The sequence below is a fragment of the Pimephales promelas genome, chromosome 21 (assembly GCF_988280905.1).
Source record: "Pimephales promelas chromosome 21, fPimPro1.hap1.1, whole genome shotgun sequence".
Lineage (NCBI taxonomy): Eukaryota > Metazoa > Chordata > Actinopteri > Cypriniformes > Leuciscidae > Pimephales > Pimephales promelas.
Genome location: NC_142789.1, coordinates 16,581,373 through 16,603,286, shown reverse-complemented (window position 1 = coordinate 16,603,286; position 21,914 = coordinate 16,581,373). Strand labels below are relative to the sequence as shown.

General features: G+C 37.8%; 1 protein-coding gene across 3 annotated transcripts in view; it reads right to left on the bottom strand.

Annotated features, from left to right (window-relative positions):
- The window catches only part of magi1b (membrane associated guanylate kinase, WW and PDZ domain containing 1b), a 142,599-nt gene that overhangs the window by 19,704 nt on the left and 100,981 nt on the right, over positions 1-21,914 (bottom strand). The window contains exons 9-16 of one of the 3 annotated variants that reach the window (XM_039673294.2): positions 21,193-21,296; positions 19,787-19,903; positions 18,027-18,212; positions 17,309-17,944; positions 7,810-7,841; positions 5,348-5,591; positions 2,060-2,151; positions 472-664 (exon numbers count right to left, since the gene is read on the bottom strand). In XM_039673294.2, the coding sequence (XP_039529228.1) occupies positions 472-664; positions 2,060-2,151; positions 5,348-5,591; positions 7,810-7,841; positions 17,309-17,944; positions 18,027-18,212; positions 19,787-19,903; positions 21,193-21,296 (1,604 nt within the window). Of the gene's footprint in view, positions 1-471; positions 665-2,059; positions 2,152-5,347; positions 5,592-7,809; positions 7,842-8,474; positions 8,592-17,308; positions 17,945-18,026; positions 18,213-19,786; positions 19,904-21,192; positions 21,297-21,914 lie in introns of those variants that run through there. The other 2 variants (XM_039673299.2, XM_089125304.1) reach the window with 2 other exon arrangements.

The following is a 21,914-nucleotide window of genomic DNA, read 5'->3' as shown; positions in this document are numbered from 1 at the left end:
CTTCCTCTGGAATTAACACAACATCACATACTGATATGAATGACATATGATACTAGACTGAGAGGACTACAGACACTGGAATTAATACTTTCTTTTTCAGAGTACTTACATTTTAATTATGTATTGGTATACGTAGACAGTTTAAACAAATTTGGGAAAAAGTTTTTTTTTTAGAAAATTTCTACCTACCCTGCCCTTAAGCCATTGAAACGGAAATATGAGCAACTAAATGTGTTTTAACGTTTTTTTTTTTTTTGTGACAGTGACTGACACTGGCTTATCATCGTCTCTGCAGGTGACCCATTGATCGGTTTCACAATTATGAAGAATTATAAAATAAAGAAAAACAGCTAACATAATTCTCTTGTCACAGGGACGAAATATATTTTCCAATAAAAATGTAAAATACAGATTCATGACTGGTAATAAGTAATGTTTCTCAACAATACTAATATTTTGGAGTCTGCTTACATCCATATCCAGTCTTGCGTCTCACAGTCAGGTTGACGTGACCCTGTTTTGCGGCTTGTTGCATGAGTTGAACGACTAGCTGATGGGATTTTCCCACTACAGCCGTTCCATCTACACAAATTAGCTCATCTCCTGATCGCAGACGCCCATCTTCATCGGCAGCTCCATATTTCACAATGTGGCCAATATAAATCTGTACAAACAGACACAAAAAAGAGTGTTAACAAGAGTTTTGAAAAACATCTGTCTTGGCCAAACTGAACTTCAACCCTTTTTCAAGCTCCCCGTCAGTGTCGTGTCAAGGGGTTTAACTTCACCGGAACACTGAAATGTCTATTATTTGTGAAATGTTCTCCAAATTGTAAAACCTCCATGGAATTTTTTTCATCCCTTATACCAGCCGAAAGGAGCAGTAATGTGGACAGCTTGTTTTTTTATTCTTCAAGGACTAGAGTCCGAGAAACCGGCTCATCAGTTCAAAGATGTAACGTGGGCCTCATTAAAGGGAAGAACTGGTGGTCTGAGAGATATATTCTGACTGATCGAGGCTGTACTGCACACATCAAAGCCTTTGTCAACCTACACACACAGGGCAGATGCTTTCACTGGGAACAAGTTTTGCTAAAAGCGGGGTGTTTGTAATGTGCACATTTCACATAGGAATGGGTATCATGCACAAGATGTGAAGACTGATTGTGAGATCTTGGCTATGCTTGGACTATTACATTTGGAAAATCTTCAAAGGGTCTATATTTGTTGGGTGACTTTGAAGAGTTAAAGAGTGTTTTTATAGACAGGCTTTAGAAAAAATGTAAAAAATATGTCTGGCATTATAACTAATTAATATAAACCAATTAATGATTAATGTTATGTTTTTATAAAATATTATTGAAAAGTAACTATTCATTTGGTTTTTGTTAATTTAATTGACCTAATATAAATCAAATATTTGATTGAAAGCATAATTAGAAATGAAAAATGTTGCCTTAACTGACAACTAACTGAAATAAGTTGAAGTATTAAAATGACTGAAAGCTGAAATAAAAATAAATAAAAGCTAAATTAAATATTCAAAAATCAAATAATGTCAAAAGACAAATGGCAAAATTACAAAAACTAAAATGAAAAATAAAAATAAAGGCAAATCCAAAACATTATAAATACTATATCTATTGTATAAGTATTATTAACACTATTCTATATTTATGACAAATGGACAAATCCAAAACAAGGCAATGTTTTTTTATTATGGTGTTGAGTAAGAATTATATAATATAATATAATATAATTAATATAATATAATATAATATAATAACCTATATATTTTAGGGTCAAAGTGGTACATGTTTTTTTTTTTTAAACTGCCTACATCATGTTTTTGTTTAGCTAAATCATATTTAAAATTGGTTTAGATTGGCTCCAATGTCAAACCACATGAAATGACAATGTCATCTACCCATAACCACAGCAGATTAAACTAATTAAACTAATAAAGAACTATAATAAATATCAATAAATGAACAAACTAATGAACACAATACTCGCAGAATTGCACAAATGAGGCCTGCACTCATTTCTTTGAACTTACCGGCTCGCCAGGTTCATTGCCTCCCAGGATCCTGAATCCAAAGCCGGTATCTTTTCTCCACAGGAAAATATCCTGCTCCTGGTAATCAGGTACTGAAAAGGAAGAAAAATAGCTTGAGACCGAGATCAATTCACCTGCAGAATGACGCACAAGCTTTGATTATCCCGATCCTGCCTCTTTCAAGAATGGCTGCTGGTTCAAGGAAAAGCGAACAATGTCGCTTTCATGATTGCATCTAGTTCACACACATCTGGATTTTTTTCTCATTGGTTCACACCAATGAAGATGTAATATAATGACTACTCTGCTCCAATTAACTCACATATTAAAATCCAATTATCAGGTATTTCCATCTGAGAAAATGACAAGCACAGACCCACGTGCTTAAATCTATATTACAGATCAAGAGAGAATCCAGAGATCTTTTGAAGCAGATGTGCCCTTGAGCTTACACCAACGCCTCTGTGCCGTCTCCACCACAGCACTACTGTGTCAAATCCGTCAGGACAAGCACCAGCAGAGCTTCCCCTCATTTAGACTTGAAGTCCTGCAGACGGCAGCAATCTGTCAGGTTTTACATTATTGACCCTGTAGCTCTTCAATGCATCGCATGATGTTCTGTCGGGGGATGCTTATGCCTGTGAAGTTTGAGAGAGCTGGAAACCGTGGCTCTAAGCAGCTTTAACTGGAGATCTTTTAAATGTGCATACCCTTAAGAATGGGCTTCGGTTAACGTAAGCTAACAACAAATGCTCTGGATTTGTGATTCTACTGAGAAGCTATTGAAATGCAACTGGACGTGTGGAGCAGCTGCAAGACACAATGACTTTTGTCTCCAGTCAAACCAGATGTACAGCAATTTACTGTAACAGAGACAGGAAGGAGAATGGCTCCAGAGCCATTCAAAATGGCTGCTGCATGGGCAATTTTCCCACACCGTTCGATCTCCATTAAGAAGCAAGGACGGTTGTGGCAGACTCTGCAAATTGTGCATTATGGCATAGACCTTACTTTCATTTGTTAAAGCCCCTCAATGCATCTGCTCATTGAGTTTATTGAACTGAATGTTTTCAAGCTGGTCCAAAAACCCCAATCAAACGGCAATGATTTATCTCTCAATCCGTTCAAGGACCGCAACAGTCTGATTGTGGAACATTGGCTTTGGTTCTGGTAAGTGACTCGAAAACACAGTTCAACCAGTGAAGCCTGATTTTCAGACAAATGATTCTAATGATTTGGTTCTTTTTAGTCAATCAAAAACATTGATTGACTGAATCAATGTTTGATTTAAAAATGAACTTTTTCAATGAGTTTCTAGAGAATCAAAAAACTTAAGGCGCAATCATTGTAGACCAATTCCCAATTGAATGACTCTAACAAGTCAATACTTTTTAGAATATAGTTTTAACTTTATTATTGGAATTATATCTTTTGTCTACATTTTTCCCCATTGAGGAAAAGTATAATTGTTAATGGAACTCTTAAAGGGGTCATCGGATGCCTGTTTTCCACAAGTTGGTATGATTCTCAATCTTTTAGGGTGTTCATGTAAAGTTTGTAATATAATTTGGCTAAAATTACTAAATGATTGTAGCCTGGTTAAAACTAGACCTTTCAAAGTTGTAACTGAGTTATGGTCTGTCAAAGCATCATAGACAAATCTTTTCCAGAGGGGCGTCACCAACGGACGTCGCGGATGGACCTAAAACCAATCGGACCGATGAAGGAGATGACATATTCAGAGCGGCGGCTGGTAGAGAAACATCTACGAGTGTTGTTCTTTGCTCGGTTTTAACAAAAAGGAAACGTTCAAATCGCTTAAAACGATAGCTGATTCAAGCGAGTGTTGTTCGACGGTGGCGTTCATCTTTGTAATGTAGGCTACAAATCTGCTTCAAAATCCCAGCGCTGTCATCGTCGTGTAAAGCCCGCCCCAACGTAAAACAACACCATTTTTACCTCCTCTAAAACAGCTCTCTTCACAGTGACAGTTTCAGTGCATGTCTTTATAAATGATAATGAGCAACTGCTCACCCCACCCCTCTGTTCCATGGAATGTATAGAAGGGCAGAAATATGCTAATACAGGACAGTCCGTCAGTGGTCATGGGCGGACGGCCTGATATTGAAAGTGTTAAGGCTTTTTGAGGATAAAAAAAAGAAAGAGTGAATAGATTTTTCATTGTATGGTGGTTGTGTCCACATTTATACGCAACCACCATATAAAAGTGAATTTTGTATCTGATAACCCCTTTAAAGAACTGTAAAGTTAAGAGATGTCAAAACCAAACTCTGAAAGATTCCCATCCCTATAGTCCCCACATCCTCCTCCTTAAGGGACTTACTAATGAGAAACCCTAACAAAAACAAAGACAATGAAGACACTCCAAGTTAGCACAATTTTTCCAACCCAAACATCGGAGTGCTCCATTCCACAGTCTCTTAACATCCGCTGAAAGATATTCCTGTTAATTAGCTCCTCTTGCTCTCTGGCACACATGAAAGTAGTATTGGATTCACTGTCTTCCACCACTACCAATTATATGCACATTTGTCAAAAGATGTGTTCTAGAGAGCGCTCGAGCGTGTGAACGCACTGATGGCAGGGAGAAGTGTAATTGGTCAGAAGTGCCTCTGTGTTCATGTTGGCTTCTCACTGGCAGTGAGTGAGTAGGCAAAAGCAAAGGGAAGGAAATAAGGAATGGGAAAGGCTAATGAATAGCTTTGGAAATACAGTTGACAGGTTCATCCGAACACAGCTCTCTGATCACAACAAAAACAGGGGATTCAAACTGACGGCTAATTGTTTACATTAGGCATGGACAGCTATTTGGATACTGAAAGACTACAGCCATGTTCAAAAGGAAATTTGATGTAAATGGAATTGTTAGTGGTCTCGCCACATTTAAAAAGCACAAATTACTTAACGTCACTATTTAATATGCTTAAAATCGAGTATGGAATTTTGTTGATGTATAGATTAACTCTTAAAGTTTGCATCCACTGTTAAAATCACATTGAAATATAAAGACAACTGCCTTGTTTCTAAACCAAACCAACCATGCATTATTTTTCTTTACACCAAGGTTAGATCACCAGCAAACATTTTCAATCCCCAAAATGTTGATCTAGATGTTAATATTTAGCTTAATGGCAAATATGAACAATCAAACAAGAAATACAGCCTGTTCCCCACCAACTAACCAAACCTGATATCCCAATACCAACCAAACATAAACCTAGTGATCCGCTGCCAAAGCACCCGCCACCAGAATCCCATATTACTTACGCCTACTTTCATACATGCTCCTGGATTGGGCCCAGATTTTAAAGGGATCTGGTTTCTTTTGGAGAGTTCCGTCTACTGGAGGGTCCTGGGGCAGGCTTGGCAGGGGCTGGGAGGGTGGAGGTGGGGCGGCCGACTCGTTGAGCAGGGCCTGGGAGGCGTGGAGGGGAGAGTCGGTGTGGATGCTGCGCTGACTGGATACGCTGTGCTGGGAGCTGCCCTGACTGTCCTTGCGCTCCAACTGTTGCTGAGTGGGGGGGAGGAGAGGAAACATGAATAGAGAACAAAAAAAAAAGAGTCATCACAACATCTCCAGTGACTTTAAGATGGAGTGAAGGAATTAAAGAAATAGAAAGAAAGAAGGAAATGTGAATGAATGAGTTGAAGGACAGAATGACGCAAAACTCTCTTAACCATCCGTCAGAATTAATTCAAGCCAAGGATTATATCAAGGCATTCAACTATCATTCAACCTCGCCCTCTCAACAAATACCCTCCAAGCAACTCAACTCAGTATTTTTACTTCAGTTTTTTTCCTTTTCTACATTTGTTATAGCCCTTTTTTGGTCTGATTGCATATTTTTTTCAGTGTACACTACTTGATTGGCATAACATCGTTTGTTCTATGCACCTGAGACCTCACTGGCTCTTCTTTTTAATTATATTAAAATAATATTAATATAATAAATAGGCTACAAAATGAACATTAACACTGAAACTGACATCATAATAAAATATAATACGCATTAAAAAAGTGGGGTCTAAAAGTCTCAGACACTGAAACTATGCATATGCAAATCAACCATATTTTAGAACTTAGAAAACTTTAAACAATACAACATTAAAAATTACTAAGAAATATGATTCTGCACTATAACTAGGTCACTAATCAAATACGCAAATTAAAGTGACTGATCATGTGACTCCTTTGTATAGATGGTCAGATGTTCAAAGATGCTCTTTGAATCATCGCCAAATTAAGCTGGATAACATCAGGTTTTACACAAACATACAGCTTGGGTGCTGTGATAGTTGTCACCCAAACTGTCATGCTGACAATTTAATTAGTAACATTTGCACTTTAATAATTTGCAAAGCAAACAATTAAATTATAAAATGCAAAATACAAGCATTTTTAACCTATTGTATACTAATTATTATATAAATATTCCAATATTTTTAAACTATGTTTTAATTTAAAAATGTTTATTCCAAGTAATACATCATTACTTAATGACATGCTTCCAGAAGGGTTGGGTTTTTTAATGTTCTCTCGAAGTTCTTTATTAAACCCATGCACACAGCTCTACATCCTTTTCCATCCCAGCACAACTTATGAATCTGTATAGCAGACATCCAGATTTTTTATTGAAATTCAGCAAAAAAACTAAAAAAACAAACAAACAAACAAACACAATTCAGTAAGTAGCAAATAAATCCATCCAAATAAAACAGAGGCCATTTGAGATTTGAAAGACGCTCGTCTGGCATTGAAGACTCATACAAGCATGGACTCCATTTCAACATAATAGAAAAAAAAAAAAAAAAAACCCAAGGCTGCCATTTTAACAGAAGAACACTGATTATTGTTTCAACTGTCCACAAACTGGAACTCAAACCCCCAGACCATCAACAGGCTGGTGAACACAAAAGATTAAAAATAAGCACACTTTTTTGCTATTCTGCCACTGATGCAGTATAAACATAAATCACAACAAGCTTAAATTATTGACACCATTTCAGAGTCTTACATGCGGTTGAGTTTTTAGAGTTCTTCAATGAATTTAGATGGATATCAAAATCTTTCTTAAAAATAAAAAAATTGTTTGTTTGTTTTTTTTTGTGAAAATTTACACCTGTGAATATAAAATTTGGCAAAAAAAGTAGCAAGTTAAGAACAAATTTAAAATGAAAGGGGTCTAATTTCAGGGAGTCACCAAAAAAAAACTATCTTTTGGCTTATACAGAATTTTAAAGATAGATACCTTTTAATTTGAGTTTTGTCAACCCAAAAGATTTTTAAATAAACACATTCCCAAAACAAATGAATAATTGTCTCATCAAACTGATGACAAAAGGAGAACAAGGGGGAAATACTATTATTAAATTTAGCAAATTTATAATTAACTGGATAGCAATTGTGGCTGGTTTCGCTGTTTTCTGTAAATCATTAGAGGGCTATTACAGGATGCCCATGTGACCAATAAAATCAGCCCTCCTCCCAGGGGTGAACACCATCCTCCCAACCCCAACCACATGGTTTCACTGTTTGCATTGAAGTGCATAATAGATTCTCTCTCTGACCCAGCAGTGACATTGTAAAACCTCGTTTGAACATTAAACCAATGTCACAGACAATGAGCAAAAGCAATCAGAAACAACATGGAGAAGATTTAATAATAAACCAATGGTGGTGAAGAGGAAAAAAAAAAAAAACAGACTGAGAATGAAACATCTGTACTCACCAGTTTGGGGCTCTTCTTCGCAGGTGCCACCCCTAAAGAAAGCGAAAGAGACAGAAATATTAATTGTACGCACACAAAGATTTCACCTTCCCCACAGGCACAAATCTGAAAGTAATCCCAAGACAGATGGATGACTCCAATCAGGGCGCGTGGTGCGGCGGCAGCCCCGTCTCTCTTTCCGTTTCTTCTCTCGTTCCTAGCACAAGCCATAAAGAGGGCAGCGCGGAGCATCCGCATCAGAGGACCGACCCCCATTACCCTGATTAAATGCTAAGCAGACCCCATGAACTTAAAGGAACAGTTCGGTCGTTCTAATGTAAAACACAAAAGAAGATATTTAACAGAATGTCCAAGCCGCCATTTTCCATAAAACGAAAGTCACTTCCATTGTACGGGCATTCTGCTAAATATTTCCTTTTATGATCAACGAAAGATTTGGAATGACATGATGCCAGAAATTTCATTCCAGGGAGTGAAAACAACCCTTTAAACCTACCAGACACTGTGCGAGAGATGAAGACAGAAAAAGAGGAGAGCGAAAGATAGAGAGAACGAACGAGACAGAGAGGGGCTTATGCCCAGACAGGTGCTAAGCTATTACCCATGGAGAAGGAGTCCAAGATACTGAACATTAAATTATAGGCAACGGTCAGTTCCCCTCTTACTGAAACCATCTTCCAGCGTCCCTGCCCCTCGCGATGTTGTTGCCGAAGGATCCTGCATCTAGAGCCAGTCCTTGATTCTCCTGTCTTTTGAGCTTCTCTTTTTTCTCTCCCTCTCTCTCTGCCCTCCCCCTCCTTGTTTCGATGTGCATCACCCTCGCTCCGTCTTCATGTGTTTGCTTCTTTCTCCCCGACGCGACCGCTCTCGTGCTCGCTTTACCATCGTACTCCCTCCTCCGAACACTGTTTCCCTCCCACTTCTCCATGCGCTGATGTGCCATCGCCCCCTCCCACGCCTCTATCAGAAAGGCTGGGTATGACAGGCCATGCATAAATTATGCATTCATACATAAATAGATGTGAACGTCATTTATACTAGGAAATAGATGGAAAAACTAATCTTGGTAAGATTCATTAGTGTCTGGGATCCTGATCAGTCCTCTGATTCCTGTCTGGCTGCTTACTATGAAGCCGTTCCCTTGAGAGCAAGTCGCCTGCGTGTGAGCGTGCCCACGGTAACACATACACACTCGCGCGCCATTTAAGAGTCCAGCCTGTCCTGAACACATCGTTCTCTCTGTCAACAAAACGCTTCTAGTCTGTATGTCAGGTATTCAATCGTCCTTTCCGTTGCAAATTGACCTGCCCCATAAAGCCTTGCTCCCAACCTGACTCATTATCCTCAAAACAAACACAATCATCCTCTGCAGTCTTTCGCCTCCTCTTCTCTATGCCCGTCTCAGCACACTCCATTAATTGTTAAAAGTTTCTGCAGCATTGCTACACTCCCTCTTTGCTAACACACTCTCTTCATTTTTCTCTGCATCACGTATTCACTTTAAATCTCACACAATGGTTTGTTTGGTAGACTAAATGACTAAACCTTGATAATTCTTATGACCTCAAGTGTAAACAAACCCAGAATTCATCTATGCTATTTTATGAGTTTAAGAGTACAGTAGATCTGCACGGGTCTTATTTTATAACCCAGTTGAGTGTCTGGAGGTCGTTGCTTATAGAGGAGAGATGCTGCCTAATGCCTTGTAATCAATCAATCCATTTGGCTTTACTGGGCACATAATGGCTTTATCTGAATCCCATAAAGCAGTGCTGCTTGCTGAATGAAAATCAAACAAAGTGACCAATGCACTCTTATTGTGATTGCATGCTTACCTCTTGGACCTGTTTCAAATCCAATAGTCAAGAAATTTGAGGTAGTTTCAAGACCCTTAGCTGATACCATTGAGCTCAACATCTTCACAAATTCATCATTTGTTTCGAGGTTTGAGCGGAACATCAAGAAACGACAACTGACTGAGATTTGTTATATTTCAGTTCGGCACAAAGTCGTCAAGAAAATTGGCTCATGCCCAAAATCAAACTCAAATCAACAACATTGTTGGTTCTGAGAGACTGAGCCAGTTAACAAAACCCAAGTGGCACGTGAGCTCCCTCCATAACTATGTTGAACATGCAGGAGTAAATCAGCAAGACTAGAGGTGACAGGTCAGTGGGAATCACGTCAGGCACAGAGGAGACTAATAAGAAGGTTTAGCAGGAGAAGATTATGGTGCACTGCATGCGCACATGAATGCGCATAAAGCCTTGAAGAGAGCGAAGGGTTTGTACTGGACTCATTTTCCTCTGCTAGGCTGATAGGAACAGATTCTGACGGTCAGGACCATCTGTCAATGATGTAGTCTGACACACAGAGGAAGGAGAGACAGTCTCCCAGGAGCGCCTGCAGTATGAGTCTAGTGCGGAGAGTGTGACAGCAGACACAAAACAATTTTCATGACTATTGTGCAGTTCCAAAAACTTGTCGGATCCCGATTTGGCCGCATTCTAGGGCATCACAAACAGTGAAGTCTGTTAAAAAAGGTAGGCAATTTAATTAAGCTGCCTGCTGCAAAATGTAAGGCAGCACATAAATCACTTTTATGGAGAAGAGATAATTCATCCAGAAATGAAAATTCTGTCATAATTTAATCACCCTAAAGTTGTTCCAAAACGTTGTTTAAAGTTGTTGTTGTTGTTGAACAACACAAATGGGTAAGTAAACAGTTTCTGATCCCCATTGACTTCCTTAGTAGGAAAAATACTATGGAAGTCAATGGTCTCGCACAACGGTTTGGTTACCAACATCTTCAAAATATATTTTGTGTTCAATGGTGGAAAGAAATTAATGAGGGTGAGAACATGATTTTTTCATTTTTGGGTGAACTATCCCTTTAACAAGTTCTATGATAAATTTAAGATGGCGGACAAAGTGTGAGAGATTATAAACACACTTGTTTCAAAACTGAAAAATATTAAAAATTGTTCAGTGTAAAGGCCCATTCACAAGTTAACTAGAACTATATTAGTGTCCACCACCACACGACCGGTCTGGATGATAATGTTCTGTTTAAAGCTTGCAGTGCAAATATGTTGTCTGGTGCTTTAAAGGGATACTCCACTTTTTTCGGAAATAGGCTCATTTTACAACTCCCCCAGAGTTAAACAGTTGAGTTTTACCGTTTTTCGAATCCATTCAGCCGATTTTCTGATATTTAGAAGAATATCAGTAACCAGACAATTTCTGGTCTCATTGATTACCATAGTAGGAAAAAAAATATATTATGGAAGTCAATGAGACCAGAAACTGTCTGGTTACTGATATTCTTCTAAATATCAAAAAAATCGGCTGAATGGATTCAAAAAACGGTAAAACTCAACTGTTTAACACTGGGGGAGTGGTAAAATTAGCCAAAAAAAAAAGTGGAGTATCCCTTTAAACACTCTGAAAGTGATTTCAGCAATATCATTATGTGTACAAATATGCCTGCCATTTCCTATTCTAACATAGTTATTATTAAAACTTTATAGATGGTGATTTTAAATACACTTACACTTTCAACTTACTGTAGCTATAATTCACTCTTTACTGGAAAGAAATCAATTGTGATCAATTGTTAGTTCAGCCGCTCATGTGAAGCGTTATTTGTGTGCAATGTAGAGCGTTTCAAATTGTTCTCATGACATTACAAAATGGCCTAATACAACTGCCTAGGCTGCCTACTAGAAAACACAGCTTTCGGTTGTTGTGTGCACACTGGAATAGTCTTAACATGACATGGCCTTCAATTAGAGGTGACAGGCCATGAGGTGATGTTAAAATAGCCCTGTGCATGCACCGATGCACACAGAGAGCTCTGATGGCTATTGTACAACTTCCCCTCCATTGCTTGTGTGGATTCAGATGGTCCGCACAAACATGTCAATCAAAAATCATTGAAGGGTAACACATAATGAAAGAATAAGATGCAGAGTGGACTTGAAAACACCTGTCTGTCTGTCTGTCTGTCCTCAATGCCTGCTGGCATTTGTTCCAGAATGTGATGCGCCTGCATGTTGTGTGCAAGACAGACACCTCCGCTTTATCATTTTAACAGGAAACCCCACCGCAAAGTGCAGCAGAGCATCGTCATGGAAACAAGGTGTGAAATCGTGGGATTGGTGGGTTCTATGCTTCCCCCTTTTAGAAAGCCAAGGGGTGAGCAGTCAGGGAGAAAACGCTCCCCACAACCATTATCTAAACATATTTTTCACCAAAAACCTCTTGGTTTGATTTAGAGCCAGATTCTTTTGGACTGTTGCTATCCTGAGTATTTGTCTGCAACACCATTCATTTTTGCTGTTGGACAAATCAGCAAAAATTAATGCAAAAAAAAAACCCTTTGCTGGAATCCTTCCTTTAAAACATTAAATCAAGTTACTTTGGTGCACACCACCAATCATAGTTGTTTATCTTTCTCTCCACGTATTTGTCAAGCCAGAAAAGAGAAACGAGACGGCAATGCTTTTCCATGCTGAAAAGACCAGGTTCCATTCATTTCCCTGCTGATTTATTAAAGAACGATAAATATAACTGTAAAGTTTTAATAATCGTTCTAATTCTGTATGAATAGGGGAGTCCACACTACAACTATAACAATAACGACAGAGAAAATATATTGTTGGAATCACTTTCAGAATGATCAATTGCAGATGATGAAAGATAAAAACTTTGAAAGCCACAAATTTTAATTGTGCATATTAAACAGAACGTTATTGTCATTTGTCAGTGTAATAAATTATCTTTTGAAGCTGAAAACAAAACAAAAACTAATGGAGAACATTTTAGACCATCAGTCTTTATACTTCAAAATTACATTTAAATAAATGTGTTACTCGCTGTTTTTTTGTAATTAATTGTGAAATTTACTAGCAATTTCCGAGTAATTTTTTTTTACAGCGTAATAAAGTTATCTTAGGGTGGTTTGATGTTAGTTAAAACATGATCTTTCTTAAGACGCTGACCAATAAAGTTCTACTAGTAAGGATGACAGTTGGGAATTTTCTTATCTTGGTGTATAATTAAGTCTCAACACACTTATTTGGATGCTTCGAGTACAGCAAATAATGAGACCAGACTAGTTGATGGTATGGCTGTGTAGAAGCCGGTTTGATTACTGCTGGGGAAATCAAGATGTGTGCTGTCATGATTGATGTCTCATAAAGGGAGCGGATCAGATAGAAGAACGCACCTTTTCATTTCATCACGCTATTCATAACTGGAGCTAGCCTGGCTAACGTCAGACCCAAGTCTCATTTCACATTGGAAGAAGACGATGGGTCAGAGAATTATGTGTACACGATGGCGTCTATCAAACGGCTGTTTCACACCGAATGTGTGAGCGGCGCGTATTTCTTTCGGTGTGTATGTTAATCAATGAGTGCATTCCCACCGGGAATATATATATATATATATATATATATATATATACACACTGTAATATAAATGATTTAAAATTATTACAAAAAAGTAACACTTTTGCGTTAATCAACATTACGATACAAATGCTGTTGATTGTGCTTAACCTGTTACCGGCCTAGAGCAGAAAAGCTGCTGTGTTATGGTGCAACTCTAAGTATCCTTTAGCAGGCGTCTAGGCAAGAAAATGTTCAAATAATGATGCAATACAGCTTTTAAACTACCAACCAAAGCTGCTGGATCAGAGGCACAAAAAGGGACACAAGCTACTGTAAGAGAGTTCAAAAGATTCTATATTATCCTTATCATATATAATGAAGACTTCAGGTGCAAAAGCCTATATATATATATATATATATATATATATATGAAGAGTTCAGATGCAAAAGCCTCTAAATGCCATTTGAAATTTTCTTCTTTAATGATGATTTTTATCAAACTTGTATATTTAAGTTCAGTAATTTCACTTAAATAACAATTAATAGGTAATTATCATTGCCATTTAAGTGAAATTACTGAACTTAAATATACAAGCTTGATAAAAATCATCATTAAAGAAGAAAATTTCAAATGGCATTTAGAGGCTTTTGCATCTGAACTCTTCATATATATATATATATATATATATATATATATATATATATATATATATATATATATATGAAGACTTCAGATACAAAAGCCTCTAAGTGCCACCTAGAATTTTCTTTGAAAATTATTTTTATCAGGCTTGTATATTTAAGTTCAGTAATTTCACTTAAATGACAATTAATAGGTAATTTTCATTGCTATTCAAGTGAAATAACTGAACATAAACAAACTTGATAAAAATGATCATTCTGGCACATAGAGGGTTCATATATACAAACACACGTTATCAATTATCCAGAAAACCAGCAGCGCATCTCCTGCAATAAGAAATGTGATTTAATAGGCCAAACATTCTGCAATTTTAAGATGCGAGTATATGTGTGTATAATATAATTAAAATTTAAATGCGTCTCTTCATTCCTTTAAAACATATATACACTGTATATACTGTATGTTTTAAAGGAATGAAGAGACGCATTTAAATTTTAATTCTCCCATTAGATATTTCTTTGGACTATCTTCTATTTGGTAGGCCAGTGATGGGTGAGTGCTGATGAAAAGGAATATGGTGTGTGTGTGGGTGTGTGTGTGTGTGTGTGTGTGTGTGTGTGTGTGTGTGTGCATCTGTGTGCGGTGGGATTTGTTGGCCAAGCAATTAAAGGTGAGATGTGAGCACGGAGAATAAAACATTCCAGACACATTTCCCAGGCATTAGAGAATGCCTTTGGTGTGTATCAGCATGAACCACTGAACTTGGATTACTCCAATGACAATTAAAGCGCTTTTAAATGTTTTGATCTTTTTACCCTTACCACCATATAAAATGTTAGTCAATGTATTTTGCAAAATTCCCTGCCCTTTCTTTGACCCTTAGAATTAAACATGCAGTTTTTTTGTGTATATATATATATATATATATATATATATATATATATATATATATATATATATTATCAAACATTTTAATCAAGTTTGTATATATATATATATATATATATATACACGCACACATATATAATTTATATTTCAAGAAAATATATAAATACATAGCTAAAAGCAATTATTATTATATTTGATTCATTTTCTTTTGGCGAGGGCAGTCAAATTTGGTAGGGCAAGTAAAAAATCTGAACTAAAGTGGAATAAAATACTCACTATTGATCTCTGGTTGTGCTTTTAAAATGCATTGCAATAGAGCACGTAAGCCACATATCAGCCAGATATAAAATAGGCCATTTCTGTCCTTCCATCTTATTCTGCTTCCAGTACTTTGTGCATAAATTACACTATAAGTTCTGTGACGTCAGGTCAGTAGGCCATCAAATCCTGGAGGACAACTTTTTTTGCTTTACTGAAAGTTCTATTGATGAGCCATAAAAATAAGCAGTGCATATTCTTTTGTTTACATGCTGATAACTGTCCCAAATGACAAATGGGGACGTTTTAATACAACAGGCTCTGGCCTTGGAATTGGCATGCAGCAATTTCATGGCCATGTTAAAAGCACTTACACAAGACAGATAAAAGCTCTTTCAATTCATCAAATTAATAATCCGAGTGCTAGGCTCTGACTGAATGCCCTGAAAACAGGCAAAACTAGAATTTGAAGCTCTGCGGTTCTGAAGGGGATTTGTGTGAAAAACTCTCTCAAACTGTAACTTTCTATGAGGATGAACTTCTTTCTTTAACAGTCAGATGCTGGTATTCAATGCTTTCTCTCATGTCACACATACAAGTGAGTCTCTCTATTCCTAAGTCTGTTTATCTTTGTTTCTTTCATTCTCTTTTGCTGTCTCTGGACTGTAGAGACAGCACTTTTCCACCAAAAGCAGGTAACCTTGATATTTCTATCCTAACTTCCTATTCCAAAATTCGAGATAAAGAGAAAAAGCTGAGTGGAAGTGGGGGTTAACAGACAGCTGATTTTGGTGGCCCTCGAGGGAAAAGCAGATGTCACAGACTTCATATTCATGATCGACACAGACCTCTCACCCGAGACGGTCTCTTCCCTGTCATTCTCTCTTCTTCTCAAAAGCACAAGCTCTCATTCAGGAACACTGACTGAACAGCTTATTGTCTCACTCTTCCTAGAAGACTTGTAACAATCTCCATAAAGTCAGTTCAACATTGCAAGACCCTTCTCACATTCCCAGGCTTGGAACACCAAAAGAAAACGGGTTAGTTCGCCCCCAAAAATAAAAGTATCCCATTATTTACAGTACTCACCCTCAAGCCATCCTGGGTGTACATGACTTTCTTCTGTCAGCCAAACACAATTGGAGTTAAATAAAAAAAAAATATCCTGGCTCTTCCCAGCTTTATAATGGGAGTGAATAGTAACTGAGATTTTGAAGTCCAAAAAAAGAGCTTCCATTCATCATAATCCATACAGCTCGGGTCAAAGTTCACTCTTCGGTCAGAATTTGACTCGTATACGGCCAATCCCCGAAAGCAAGCGATTATAGTTTATAAGTTTTACATTTATATATAAATGGGTATTTTTTTCACAAAAATGTATCACTTAACCTAAAGGGATATTATTGAAATTAATTTTTGGTATGTTTTAGCTTACCTCAAGAGCATCTAAGATGTAGGTGTCTTTGTTTCCAAAGTATTTTCAATTTTGACATTTTTCGGTCAAACCGGTGTTGTCTGTCAGTCATATAATGGAGGTTTAGGGGGTCCACCTCAAAGAACATCCACAGAGAAGTCCAAATTAAACATGATTTAATGACTCATGAATGTAAGTACACACTGATGGCCTAAGACACGAAACGAGCAGTTTGTGTGAGAATGAGAAAACGAACAGTATTTAAATCGTTTTTACCTCTTGTAACCACAGCCATGTCGAACTGATCTGAATCAGATGTCCAACTGAACCGAACTTCCGAAATCTCTGTGTAAACATTGCGTGACGTAGACACACGAGAGATCACTTCCGGCGTAACGTTCGGTTCAGTTGGACGTCTGATTCAGATCAGTTCGAAATGGCTGTTTACAAGAGGTAAAAACGATATAAATACTGTTCGTTTTCTCACACAAAACGCTCGTTTTATGTCTTAGCCCATCAGTGTGTACTTAAATTCACAGTGTGTACTTAAATTCACAAGTCATTAAATCATGTTTAATTTGGACTTCTCTGTGGATGCTCTTTGAGGTGGACCCCCTAAACCTCCATTATATGACTGACAGACAACACCGGTTTGACCGAAAAATGTCAAAATTGAAAATACTGTGGAAACAAACACACCTACATCTTGGATGCCCTTGAGGTAAGCTAAAACATATCAAAAATTAATTTCAAAGTGAACTATCCCTTTAAGAAGGCCTTTATTAACCCCTGGAGTCGTATGGATGACTTTTTTGATGGATAACCCTTTAATGATGCCATAAACCCTGTTGACTTGACAAATAGAGATAGTTTATTTTTTATAAAAAAATGTGAGCTCACCTCTTTGCACCAGCATGGTCACCTCACTGCCTTTGGGGCACTTGCTGAGCAAATCGACCACCTGATTGTGAGTCAGGTTCTGCACGTTCCTCTTGTTCACCTCCATGATGATGTCCCCCTCCCTCAGGCCTCTGCATCGTGGGTAATCCACTATCTGCTTCACTCGCTGGCCTCCCCCAGAAGGGCTGTCCGCTATTGTGAAGCCAAATCCTTTGTCGCCCTTCTCCATATGGACAGTAATAAGCTCGGGCTGGGTTGCAATCGAAGACGCCAATGTCACCACGTCACTGGGATAACCGTGAGAGCCATTGGAAGCCACCTCCGCTGAAGGGCTATGGGGGCGAGGTGGGTCGCTGGAGCCGTTCAAACTACCACCGCCAACTGTTGTTTCGCTCCCGTGGCTGGAAGGCGAGTCATAGCTTTCTTTTCCATTGACGATGATGGGTTCCTTGTCTAGAATGGCCACAGAGGTCACCAGGCTAGTGTTGGGGTCATCAGGATCAAAGGGTAATGGATAGCCACGGCAGAGTTCAAGGTCGACCATAGAGCCGATAGGGATGGACTGGAAGATCTTCACAACCTGGGCGTGTGTGTAACCCAACACGCAGGTGTCGTTCACACTCACGATAACGTCACCTGAGAAAGCAAAACACGCGTTGGCCCAAGAAAAGCGATCACAGCGCAAAGATGTGTTATGAGACCAAAGTTTCAGATTTACCCGTTTCCATCTTTCCGTCCAGGGCAGCTGGTCCATCGAGCACCAGACTCTTAATCTGCAGGAACTCATCCGGTTCATCTCCTCCCACTACGGTGAAGCCAAAGCCACGTCTGCTCTTCTTCAGCTTGGTGTTAATGAATGTCCCCTTCAGTTCTGCAGGGTTCCTTGTGAAAAATGGCTTCCCTCCTGCAATAAGAAAAGCATTGCACAATTCGTGAGTTATGGGAAAAGGTGAAGGTAAATCTGTTAGCCCCTCGGCATGAGATGATCATACCTCTGTGTATTAAAACAGCAAATCTCAAGAACATTTTCAAGAAGAAGCTGCACTACAAAGTTAATTTACCAACCATAGATTATCTATCTATCTATCTATCTATCTATCTATCTATCTATCTATCTATCTATCTATCTATCTATCTATCTATCTATCTATCTATCTATCTATCTATCTATCTATCTATCTATCTATCTATCTATCTATCTATCTATCTATCTATCTATCTGCTCTGGCCTTGGAATTGGCATGCAGCAACTAACTAACTGTCTATCCATCTTAACGCTTTATAGGCCTTAACCGCAAAGGATCTAAACCATCTTTTAAAATTTGAATCTGTCAAGCTTAGCCAACAAGTTTGTGTCGACAACCTTCCTTTTTTTTTTTTTACATTTTAGCATTGCTCTGTCAGAAAAGAAATTAACAATGTGTACTTCTCAGGATATTTTTGTTAAATAATCATGTTTTGCATTATAGTTATTCAAGTAAATTGTCAAATGAATGTTAGTAGATGGATCAGCTGGTAATCAGTCCTAGATCAGAGCAAAAGTGACGTTAGTACAAGATCCAAGAGAGAATAGAGGAGTGATCGGCTAGAGAGATGATGTGTGATCTGTTCATCATGGTCTGTCATGACAGAAGGATCAGAGAAAGCTGCAGAGATACCCTGAGGAGAGACGCACTGCACACTGAATGCAAATGGATGGACATGATAAAGATATATATGAGAGAGGGAATATATGACAGACAGAGCAACAGAGCTGTCCATAACAGTAAAATCTAAATGCACACAAGTACACAAAACTGCAAATGCAATGGGGTCCAAAAGTCTGAGACCACTAGTGAAAAAGCATATATTTCTATTTTTTATTTGTACTATTTTGCCTTAATCCAAATGTTTCACTTCAAATTATATTGATATAAATATTGAGTGAAAAGAACAGAACAAATAACACTAATTTCAGAAAGTCTTAGAACAGAAATAATGCAAAAGACTTCAATTTTGAATCCGACTTTCTCAATATGGACTTTTATAAGCCCACAAGTATATAATCCTGAACGTATCCATATGCATCATAAACATTTTTGATCCAAGATAAGTTTTTTTGGTTGGAACATACTTGGTTGGAATTTAATGTGTCAAATCATTCAGAATATTTTTAAACACCACCATTTCTCTTCATTAAATTCAACACATCCTTGACTTTGACCATAAAGTATATTTTGTATGTGACCCTAGAAGGCACCACAGATATTGAATAAGTGCCCACATTAAGACGCCAGAGACATGGCAAATGGTGTGAGGGATAACGAGTGTTTGGTAAATCTTTAAACAAGTCTTTAAACAATACAGGGACGGTAAAGACAGAGCTGACGGAAGGAAGATTTGGAAAAAGTGAGTGAATAGTGAATGACCACAGAGGAATACGCCACGTACGGGTGTGTATGTGTTTGTGTTACAAACAAAAAAGGAGGCAACACATACGTTTAGCCACCAGTTGGGGTGGTAGTGGAGGGGCGGTGCCGGGGTCTCTGTAAGTCTCTTGGTGGTTAGCAGCATAGCTCGCTAGCGGTGGTCCTGAAGAATGCTCCTCTATCCATTCTGAAAGAGTGAAGGATGCACTTCCTTTTTGTGTGTTTCTCAAGTCAGTCGCACTTCTTGCCTATTCAAACTAATACGGAGGCTGTGCAACCACCAGCTTTAGACCTTTACAGCCCCCTACGGTCTCCTAACTTTCTCTGTGTAAAACTTGCATATTGTCAGTACTGTATCACAATCAGTGGCAGAATGAGATACTCGAACTTGAGGGAGAAGAAGTTATTAGGTAATCAAGAAAGCAATTTTCAGCTGAGTTGGCTGGGAACAAGACCAAGGCAACCTGCATTTTAGTACAATTTTTTAGACCGTTTATAGAAAGAGGTGCGACTCAAGCAGCCTTGAAAGTCAACATGAGCTCATAGTCGACCCTATTCTCTTTCATAAAGAGAAAATTACAAACCTGTATGATTTTCAGAATCAGAATCAGTTTATTGGCCAAGTGTTCTTGGAATTTCAGTGGAAATACTTTCTTCTATGGAACATTAAAGATGACATTTTTATATGTATTTTCATTTTTTGGAAGTTAATGTTCAGTAAAACGGTATGGTTACCAATATTCTTGAGGGTAAGTGAATGAAGACAGAATTTTAAAAAAAATGGGTGACCTATCCCTTTAAAAAATAAATTCAATTTTTAAAGTTCAATCAACTTGGATGTTTAAGTCTTTTCAACTTAAATTACATTAAACTGACTTGTCTAACTGCAGAATCTTGTATAACTTATGAAAAATATACAAATTATATATAAAAGTTTATTTGATGAGTGAAAGCAATGTAAAAACATGTCTTGATGAGTGAAAGAAATGTAAAAACATATGTCAACTTATTTATCTTATTTTTTTACAGTGTGGGGTTGATTATGAGTTCATGTTGACTTTTAAGGTTACTTCTTTTTTTTTTCAATCGAAAAATGTCATATTATGGAAGTAAAATGGGTTTGCATTTAGCATTTCATATTGACTTTAATACCGGTTGCTCCTGGTAATAAACTGGGAATATCCTGATTTCTATACATAATACAACACAATATTTAAATATATATACAAAAAGGACCACAATATTTATTCATCAAAATGCATGAAGTTGTGTCGACATCTCTTAAAAAAAACTTTTTACAAATAAAAATAACATTTCAGCAGCAATGAATCAGTGAAATGGCTAAATTGAATACGCTAAAAACTTAAGCCGTGTGATGAGTAACAGTTCCAAAACCAAACTCTAAATGACAAACATGGACAATCACAAACTTATAGGAAAAGAAAGAAATGACGGCATGTTGGGCCTGAAACGAACCTTGGATATACCGCTCACCTTCAGCGGGCTGAGACTGCTCCAGTTGCTTCTTCCTTTTAGCCTCCAGAATTGGGTTCTCATACTGTGTCTTCCTGTTAATATGGCTGGGAGGTAGAGAAAAGGAGGGAGAGAGAGAGAAAGAGAAAGAGAGAGAGTGAGAGAGGTGATGAAGATGAGTGAGCAGAGGACACGGTCAATAACAGAGCCAGAGGCAGAAATAGGAATTAGAATGAGAGTGCAGGTAAAGGTTGAGCAGAAGGAGAGCAGGTAAGCGGACAAGAAATAAAGTCAATTAATTCAGAGAAAAGGCAATAAAGATGGCTTAAACTATGGCTGAAGGCTTCTGCATTCGTTTAAAATTGAGGAAAAAAAAGTATCTTATGTGCTTAAAACCAAAATCTGTCTACTACACTAAGCTAGCTCAATAAAAATGAATCAAAAGGCAAAAATAAAACCCCATAACCACAATTTCCAAAACCCCAGCTGTGATCCAGGCTACTTTCCAAAAAGCCTGTGAAATTTACTAGGGAAATACTGCTCAAAACATACATAAACATCACTAAAAAGACAAAAACCGAAAGGTTTCCTGCCTCGGAAGTATTGCTTTGAAACAACATCAAAACATATGAATGCATTCATATTTATGCGCTACAAACCCAAGGGTCCCTCTGAAAGGGAGAGAGATAGAGAGAGAGAGAGATCCAGATTTCAAAATGGTAACA